The sequence below is a fragment of the Leuresthes tenuis genome, unplaced genomic scaffold (assembly GCF_036924035.1).
Source record: "Leuresthes tenuis unplaced genomic scaffold, fLeuTen1.0.hap1 SCAF_18, whole genome shotgun sequence".
Taxonomy (NCBI): Eukaryota; Metazoa; Chordata; class Actinopteri; order Atheriniformes; family Atherinopsidae; genus Leuresthes; species Leuresthes tenuis.
In genome coordinates, this window is record NW_027325372.1 from 13,308,813 (window position 1) to 13,318,330 (window position 9,518).

Genomic DNA, 9,518 nt, shown 5'->3' on the forward strand with positions numbered 1-9,518 from the left:
TTTGTGGTTCCTCTGGTGTTTTTTCCTTTAGCAGTAAAAGGTACTTCTGCGCTTCAGCTGCTGAAAGTCAAATATTAATTCTTCGCTATCATATAAGAATATTGAATAACTGTCAACCCAGTGGTGTGTCTTAAACGTTACTCCTAACCAGACTTCTTATCTACTGGTTGATTAATAATTACTGGAGATTGATAATTGTAAGAAACGAGCAAAACCAAATCAGGAATTTAACCGATGAGCAATTAATGATTTCTTCTGTAATAACTGTTAATTTAACATTGTATATCAGAAAATTTGAGAGGATCTTGTTGACATAAGTGGTTCCTTTCTCAAATTTTTGTCCCTTTTTGCTAACGGGTCGTTGTTTGAGTCACTTTCTGACTAAACATTATTAGCAGGCTTTGTAACATTTTTGGTTGAGGATGTGTATCTATATATATATATATATATATATATATATATGTTTGATTTTTAAAATTGAAAAAGAAGGGTTGTGTTTCTACGTGTTCAATGGCCACCATAACTGGATCTTTGTAAAAGTCAAGTTGCGTTTAGAAAGTGTTCATTTCATAGACAGATAACTGGCTGTAATGTTGGATACAAGTCATGTATGTCATTTTGTATATAAACTGTAGTGCATCCATAGACGATGCTTGAGGGTTCCGTGTTCTTATTTATGAAAATGAGCTGCTTGTTTTCCTAATTCCAGAGGCTGATGTCACAGCGAGCACATTCCATATGTTCAGTTCACCTTCTGAAACGGACCTCACTTTTGTCCACTGACTTGAACTGAGAGCAAGTTTCACTGAACTTTGCGCTATTAGCTTTAACTTAACAGACTTAAAACGGCTATAATGTGGTAAGTATGAGTCTCAAATACTAATGTACGTGCGGATTTTTCGTGCAATTGTTAAGTCTTTCTCAGTGTTAAGTCGAATGCGCCGAATGCCCTTAACAAAATCATACGAGACGAATGAATATATTTAAATATATATATTTCACTTAAACATTGTCAGGCAACATTGTGCCCTGCAAGAAGACCTGAAGTCGGGGGGAAGAATTTCTCTGCCTGCCCTGTGCAACAATAAGAGTTGCACAGGGCCCAGTAAGGCATGTCTTCGGATGGACCAATTACCGTTGCTTGATGACACAATGTTCTCTACCCTGGGCGACGATATTTCTCAGGTAATGATTCTGACGCCACTTTTTTTTTTTTGTGGAGATGGATCCACTTGATGAAATTACTCTTTTATAGCATTTTCTTTCACATTTGTTTTAGGTGAATTCATTTTTTTTTGTTTTTGTTTTTTTACATTCAGGTACCTTCTGCCATTCGCAACACCATGGGACACCTCACCTCTCGGCATATGGAGGTGAGCCAATGGCAGGCCTTCATATCTGAGAGCATAAGCCGTGTGGATCGGGAAATTGCTGCTGTGGAGCAGGTACGGGCATTTAAGTCCAAACATTCCTTTTGTGAGCGCAGTGAAGAAAAGTGAACATTGTTTTCATTTAGGTGTATAATGCTGCTGTCATATGTGTTCAGGTGAAAGTTGTTGCTGAACGCTGTCTCCACGAGAGGCAGTTGTACAGTCAGCTCATGAGCAACTGTGTGGCACTTAGTTGCGGCTTGACCTCAACGGTCCTAAGACAAGACCGAGTCTTCAATGAGCTGAGGAAAGAAGAGCATCTGACCAATGAGAGCAGAGACCTGGTTCAGACACAGATCTGCTGCCTGCTCGACAAACTAAGGTCCGACACACAAAGACATGTCTGACTTTCTCTTGTTTATCTTAACCAGCATCTCCCTGGATCATGTGCTCATATCATACTTTTTGGATTTTGCGCTATTTTAACTGAAGTGGGTTTAAATAAAATTCCCATACTGATTCCAGTTTTGTGACTGCTTCTGTTGAGTCTCCCCTTTCCTCTTATCCTCCCCAGCTCTCTACAGAAACTCCGCACTCAGCTCCTCGCAGATTTCCAAGACAAGAGTGAAGCCATCAAGCTCACCTCCAAATGTATCACCCATCAGTTCGAAACGCCAAGTTCCAGACTGCCCACTTGTCAGTACAAACCCATCCATGTTAGCTATGAGAAGTGGCTGTCTCACTGCAAAAATCTGCGGCTGACAGCTGAAAACCTCGTCAAGGAGTCTTCCTCCTTCAGGGGAAACCTGCAGTTCTCGCTAACTAATGTAAGGCAACACTTCAAATCAGTGGCTCACTTGAAGGGTGGCGTTACTTTAACCTTGAGTTTTCCACCCTCGATATTCCCTGAAATGTGGATGCTTGTATCTTATATCCCTTCTAACTTGTGTGACCACTACAGCTAAAAAACTCCCAAGAGCGTCAACGCCACAGCACAGATACTTCCCTCAGGAGGAAGATCCATGAGCTGACCAGGTTCCAGGATACAATGATGTGGGAGAGGCAGAGGGTCAATACACTGGATTCAACCACTTTTAACACAATCTACCATCCACCTTATGTTCAATCATTTACTGTTGTTTCCTGCAACCCCCAGATCAAGGAAGAGATTTCTGATCTGACAAAAGACATACAGAAAGTGGCAAGTCAGGTCAGGAACTGTGATTCCAGGTTGCATCAGGCCAACCACCGCCTTGACATCCTCAACCACAGGCCCAGATATGAGCTCTGCCTGGACAATGTAAGTGCTCAACACTGTGGCCTATACCATAGGCATAGATTTCAGAGGGTAGGACCCTGAAATCTCTTTGTTATGGACTCAATTTAATGCCCTCTCCTTGTGTTCCTCCTCCAGCCCCACATCAGTCTCACCCTGGAGAAACAGGACCTGACAAAAATGGAAGCTGGACTTCGTTCTGTGCTGAAACGCACCCAGTAAGTCTGTCCGTTCACATAAAAGGTCACATTGTTAAGCAGCTGGAGCTGGAGCCCATGACCAAACTGGCTGGTGCCTGTTGTTTTGATTTATAGGCAAAACCTGGAGCTCACACACAGGCGCCTGGTCATTCTGGAGGACAAACTTGCCAAAAATGCTTGTACCCTGGAAATGGAGCAGAGGTGCCAGAAGGTGCACCAGAGTTTTCTGCCGGCACTCGACACAGCCGTGGTCCTCACTAACAAGCCCAGAATGCCTGCAGCCATCAACACCTCCAGTATTTGTACCTACTTACAGTAGAGTGCATCAGTGCTCTGCTGCCACCTGTGGTTCTCTCATGTGGCGTTGCATTCAATAAAATGCATATAAGCATACTAATTATGGTTTACTAGATTTAATGTGCACCTCTGAATGCTTTCAGAAGGCTCTCAATGGTTTGAATTAAATATCTTTGACCAAACTGAGATAAAGCCTACACGATGTAAATAATGCTTTGGATAATGGAGTTACAGTTCTGCTTAAGGATTTTATTTAAAGTTTTTAGCAGTTAAGCTAGGAGCATATCCCAGCTGACATGGGGTGAAAGGTAGGACACATCCTGGAAGGAATTTGTCAACACAGAGAGAAATAACCGTGCACACCCACACGTACTGCTATAGTCAACTTAGAATCATCCATTAACCTAAAATGCATGTTTTGGATGGTGGAGGAAGTCAGAGTAGCTGGAAGGAGACATGCAAAAATTTTCAGGAGGAGCTCCATTGATGTAACAAGATAAAATCCTCCCCATTCAGCAACAGATTAAAAACATTTAAAGGAAAGGAAACTGCAGCCCAAAGGTTGACCTGCACTTGCATGTGCCTCTAATGTTTCTCTAAGAGTAATATGATTTGATCAGCAGTCGGTATTGCATATGAAAAGTGCATTAGATTGCACTGAAAATGTGTTACTTCTTGTTTGGAGAAAAAAATAAATAAATCTGTGGAACGCATATTTCTGTGGCTGCTCCTCTTTTTATTTAAAAGATGCAAAATGTTGCTTTTCTGTTATCCCAAAAGTAATCACTTTTTAAATATATATATCATATTACAGATTACAAAAAATAGCAATATTTAAAACAATTGCACGTTATGAAATCAACTAGACCAATTGTAGTCTAATTAGTTCCTTTGTTACTCGGTTTGTTCCTGGGTGACACCTCTTTAACCGGGTCAGATTTATTGTAGCAACGGGCCCTAGCAACGCGCCGGGCTCACGGAGTCAAACAGTGTCCGAGTGAAGGAATGCCAGACAACACGAGTTATATACAGACAGGGCAAAAACGCCACACTAAGGTGTGATTAAACGTTTATGACTTTTACTTTACGTCGTCCTTTTTCGGGTGAGGATGGGATGCGGACAGTCCATAAACACCGCGGTCCACCCGCTGACGGAGGTGAACAGAGAGGTAGGTTCGGTCAGTGTCCCTCCGCTGTGGGGGGGAGGTGAAAATGCGGCTTTTTTTAACTAAAGGAGGCAAAAAGCGTCCAGCGAACTGTCTCCTGATAGTTACTGTTGACCTTATTGAGTAGCTATTAAACACCGAGGAGCAGTCAATGTCTCTGGGGCAGTGCAGGTGTCACGCCAAAATCCGTAAGCCATACATTTTGTGGCTCTAAAGAAAGACTTTCCTAGCTAATTAAACACACGCAGAGCTGCTGTAAACCATATCTATAGTATTAAAAAGTTCATAATAACTTTTCTTTTACAGTCTATGCTGCATACCAAAGTCATTCGATGGCTTGGTTAGTTTTGGGCATGAGATTTATGGCTCAAATCTTTTTTAATGGATACTTACTCCCTGATGTCAAGCAGCAGAAGAATTATTATTGAACCACTTTTGGGTCAAATATGAGCTATGCAGAGCAGCATTTAATCCTTTGTTAGACACATTTCCTTTAATCATTGGGGCAGAGATGAAGAGTTTATCCACTTCTCTGGGCTCCCTGTAACAATGCTGTTGACTGTGTGTTTTAATGAAAGGGTTCCCTGGTTATTTCAGAAGAATAAAATATGTTGTTCCTTCAATAAACACAGTCTACACTCATTTAATCACCCCACAAAGACTTTCTTGACCTTGGCCATTCATCAGCTTGTTTATAGACATAACTGTTTGAAATGAATGGCAGATTTTAAGTACGACGCATCAAATTTCTCATACGCTGACATTTTGATAACTCAAAAGTTAGTCTGGACATTGAAGTCGATACTTTGCTTCTATTCTGTATGTTCTGAATGTTTGCAATAACTTCTAAATCTAGTTTGATACAGACAAAAATCGTCATGTTTTGCCGTTGATCCCTATGTTCTTTTTGATGGACTCGAAAACTACTCTGGCCTGTGTTGCTTTAATTACCATAACTTGCACACTTGCCAGAAGTATAGCATCGAAAATAGAAAGAAAACATTAAAACTGAATCAGTTTGTTCATGAGTTACTAACGGAGGTGTTTTCAAAGGCATTTCTAAGTTATAATGTTACTATTGAGTGGTTTTGTCCCTTTAGATACTTTACATGTTGCTTTTTGTTAAATGTAGTTATGGAATGGCAGAAAACTATCAGGTAAAGTATCTCAAAGTTTTGCTTGAGCTAATGTTTCTGGTTCCCTCTCCGAATACAGATTAATCTCCTTATCAGGGGCCAAACTGTAACCAGTCTCTAAAATTTCCCCACCGTGGGACGAATAAAGGCATTCTTAATACTAAGATAGATCTTCATTGTTTAATGTTTAATGCTTAGACCGCTGTGCTATTACACAGATAAACCAAGATCATGTCATTTCTCGTGTTTTTATTATTGCTCCCGAGCTACTGTGTTCATGACAACACGTCAACACAAAATGCCACCATGACAACGGCCATAGTTTACAGAATGGTGTCGGAGCGTTGTAACGTCCTGGGCTGTTTTTCCTGCATTTTTTAGTGTCTCTTTTGCGTTGCCAGAATGAGACGGGAAGCAAAGTTGGGGGCCGTGGCGACTCAGCCGTGTCAAAGGTGACCACGGACAGTGGGGTGGGGATGGAGAACAGAGGCATCCTGGTGTTACCAGAGGCAGCGTCCCATGTACTCCCTGCTCGAACATCTGAGAGCATCGGGGAAAGTGAGGTGGACAGAGTTACACGACATGGTATGAGTGTGAGCCCCATACAGCTTGAGTGGAACAGACCTCATCACACTGCTGAGAGAAAAACCTACATCTTAAAGTGGTTTTGTTTTTAAGCTGCTGATCCAGATGTGCTGCAGCAGGACAGCCTGGTGCAGGAGCGGCCGAAGTCCAGTGAGATCCTTGAGGAGCTGCTGAGCCAGGGCATCATTCCGGTTGGACAGAGCAGAGACGGGGGCAGCGGGGCTGCCTACAACATCGCGGTGGGTGTCTGGTTTGCACTGGTCAGTCTGGAATAAGCCAATTATCAACTGCAGGTGGAAGTTCGCCTTGGTTGATCTGGAGGCCAATTATAAGTGTTATGGAATTGTCTTAAGAAAGTTGCATTACGCATTTCATTCCTGTTTTTTTTCCGGTCTCAAAAGAAGAATTAAATACTGAGTGAAATGAAAACTGGATGGCTGTACTACTTCCGTGTTGCTGCTTGTTAAAATATTTGAACATTCTTTCAAACTCGTCACCACACTTCTTATGGAAAGATATTGGGATATTTGACTCTGTCACCGTGCCTGCAATTTGCCAATTTTGAACCACAATGAGATGCGTCCTTCAGTATTCAGCCATTCCCGTCTAAAAAAAAAAAGGAAAACACAAGTGATTTACTACAGAGATTGTTTCCAGCCTTGTTGCTGTTTGAATAAAAGGAGGAATCTTTCTCTTCCAAATAAAGCCTGGAAGAGGTGAAAGGAAAGGAGGGGAATCGTTTTAGCGATGGAGGGGAGTTGAAATGAAATAAATGACATAGTTTACAGATGGGTGACATGTTAATGAATAGAGGAAAGCATTGTTTCCATTGCTCCCATCTGGACATAAAGTCCTAATCATAAGATAAAGGTGATACCTCAGAACAACTCTGGACTGATTTGTTGTGAGAAGTTAAATTGGTAGACACAAGATGTTACTTTGTCTGTGGCTATTTTTTTTTTCCTGAAGTTTGAGATCAAACTGTTTCTTTTTAATGTCACCCACTTCTCTGTGTTCCTAAACCGAATGCAGCAATTCTTCCTGTTGTTGTTTGCACCTATGGCTTTCCTGCTGTGCCAAATGTAGATTGTGTGAAAAGAATCCACTCTGTAAAACTCAACATTTCATGATAAAGTATATATTTCTGTGGACATTTATTTTATATGTGTGTGTGTGTGTGTGTGTCAGCTGGACGGGAGGGAAGGCGTTGTGCGAAGACCTCCTGCCCGACTGGAGTCTCTGAAGGCCAAAAAGGCTCAAAGTCTCCTCAGCAGAGAAGAAATTGATGAGAAGATGAGGCTGGCTGAGGAGAGACGCAAGGTACAGTGTGTGTTTGTGACCATTTAGCCAAATATCTAGTCTTTGTCATCCCTCATGCTCCACCTCACACACTGGTCTGTTCCCCCCCCACCTGCCTTCAGTTCAAGGAAGATGAGCTCAAGACTCGTTTAAGAACAAAGTCTGCGCGTGTCCGTGGCCATGCTCCTGTCTCCAGCATCGAGGAGGATGAGGACGCATTACTCACCCCTGTGGAGTCACTACAGTCACCTTTCACCCTTGACCCGACTTCAGCTCTAAAGCTCCGCAGCCAGAGCCCCCGTGAGCCTGCTGAGGGAGGAGAGTGGGTTAGAGAGGCTCAGTGTGATGGCAGGGAGTGCCAGGGAGAGGTGAGGGGAACAGGAAAGACAGGAGGAGCAGACGGAGAGCATGTAGATCAGAGAAATCAAGTGGCAAAGGATGGTGAGAAGGAAGAACAGGAGGAGGTGACCTTGGTGGAGGAGCTCAGGGCAGATGAGCTCCTCAAAAGCTTGGAGAAGCTGGAGAGTGATTCCAGTTTTCAATGTGCAGGAGATAAAGAGGAAATATTTTAGTTTGTTACATAAATCAGCCATTAATGAGCACTGTGGGGGAGTGACGAAAGAGGAAGGTAGCCAAAATATTTCCTTTTGCACAGTTAGGAAGCCTGTTTAAACCTGTGAGAGAAAAAATAGACCTAGGCTGTCAGAAATGTACATAATGACTGGAGAGAAATTGAATGGCCTCAGAGTTTCAGATAAAGTGAAGAGGAATTGTCTGTTAGTAGCAACATGCACAAAGGAAAATGAGGGTTTTTCTTTTAACTGCAATATAAATGACCTCAGCAAAAACTTTAGTAGATATGAGTTTACGTCCTTGCCAACAGACCAAACTGATTTCTGCGACATTTTACTTTCACGCTGAGTATTTAAAAAAAAAATCCTATTTCTGTGTGTGGCTCTGAATGTGAAAGCATTTGCTGTGTTATGACACAAGATGGCAGTGTTTCAGAGGGCTACAGTATGCAGAAGTTAGTGCACGTTATCTGTAACATAAGCTAGGAAAATGTTGGTTTTTTTGTTTTTGTTTTTGGAAACACGGAACTGTGAACCGACATGTTAAAATGGCGTATAAGTAAAAAGTCAACAGGATGTTGTTGGGTTTTTTTCCCACTCAATAATGTGTTGTAAATTTCCAATTCCTAAAATGTAAATTGTTTTAAGCTCATGAACCAGTGAAACATCAGAACTTCTTTCATGTATTTTACACATAGCTCATACTGTGATTAAATTAAATAAATGACCTATATTAACAGAATGTTATGAGAAATGAGCAAATTTCAGTTAATCATCAAGCAGGTCCTGGGACAAAAGGAATTGTTTCTGGTGAGAACATGTAGCCCTAAAAACGAGTGTTCCAAAAGATTATTGAGAATAGAGAATAAATTAAGCATTTAAAGGGGCTTCCATATTGTTTAGGTACAAAAGCATTAAGACTAGTCAGCACACTACACATGAAGAGAGACAATAAAAGTACGCAACCTGACCGGACCTTCATTGTTGAGCCAAAGAAACTCGATATAGGTGCCCCTTTTTTTTCATGACTCTGATGGGACATTAAAGAGCGTGTGGCTGCATTAATAAAACAGCAAGTGAGCAGACACCGCTTCATCAGGTTGCGTTTCATTATAATGTGGAGTTCTCGTAGCTTACAGTGAGTTTTTTATCTGACAATGACTGTCTGCTCTCGTCGCATCTTATCATGAAGGGTGCAGGTTGTGTTTTTCCCAGAAAAAAAATACGGTTAGATATTATTTGGTGGTAAATGCATCTAGTGGCATGGCTTAACTGTCACATTTTTGTCGATACAACACGTGGCTATCTAATGTTTCTAACTGCAAATGTGTCAACTTGCGGCCTTATTTGTGGGGACGGTTATATGTAGGCCAGAGGTGGAGTGCGCACACAAGCAAGCTGCCATAAATGATTAACAGCAGTGTTCCTCATATTACTGTAAGAATAATACTCAGTCTGGCTGGTCAGAGGGAGATTCAGAAATCCGGCAGTCTGTGTAACAGAGGATGACTGGCAATTTATTTTAATTGTTACTGCTCAGGCACGGTTGAGTTCAACTTTCCTTTGCCTGATCTTTCCCCACCATACAGGGGCAATAAGAGCTGACTTAACTCACTT

The 9,518-nt window shown here is 41.8% G+C and overlaps 2 protein-coding genes across 2 annotated transcripts; both read left to right on the plus strand.

Annotated features, from left to right (window-relative positions):
* Positions 1–129: 129 nt before the first annotated feature.
* LOC140275606 (tektin-B1-like) lies at positions 130–3,239 on the plus strand. The gene is made up of 8 exons (XM_072371123.1): positions 130–1,185; positions 1,320–1,445; positions 1,547–1,752; positions 1,945–2,197; positions 2,332–2,439; positions 2,527–2,670; positions 2,785–2,864; positions 2,961–3,239. Exons 1-8 carry the CDS (start codon positions 1,123–1,125, stop codon positions 3,163–3,165), a joined length of 1,185 nt encoding a protein of 394 aa, XP_072227224.1. The 5' UTR covers positions 130–1,122; the 3' UTR covers positions 3,166–3,239.
* Positions 3,240–4,136: 897 nt separating this feature from the next.
* Positions 4,137–8,555, plus strand: stmnd1 (stathmin domain containing 1). Its single transcript, XM_072369899.1, has 5 exons — positions 4,137–4,312; positions 5,847–6,030; positions 6,124–6,269; positions 7,219–7,350; positions 7,452–8,555. The coding sequence occupies exons 1-5, from the start codon at positions 4,253–4,255 to the stop codon at positions 7,899–7,901; spliced, it is 972 nt and encodes a 323-aa protein (XP_072226000.1). The 5' UTR covers positions 4,137–4,252; the 3' UTR covers positions 7,902–8,555.
* Positions 8,556–9,518: the final 963 nt, after the last annotated feature.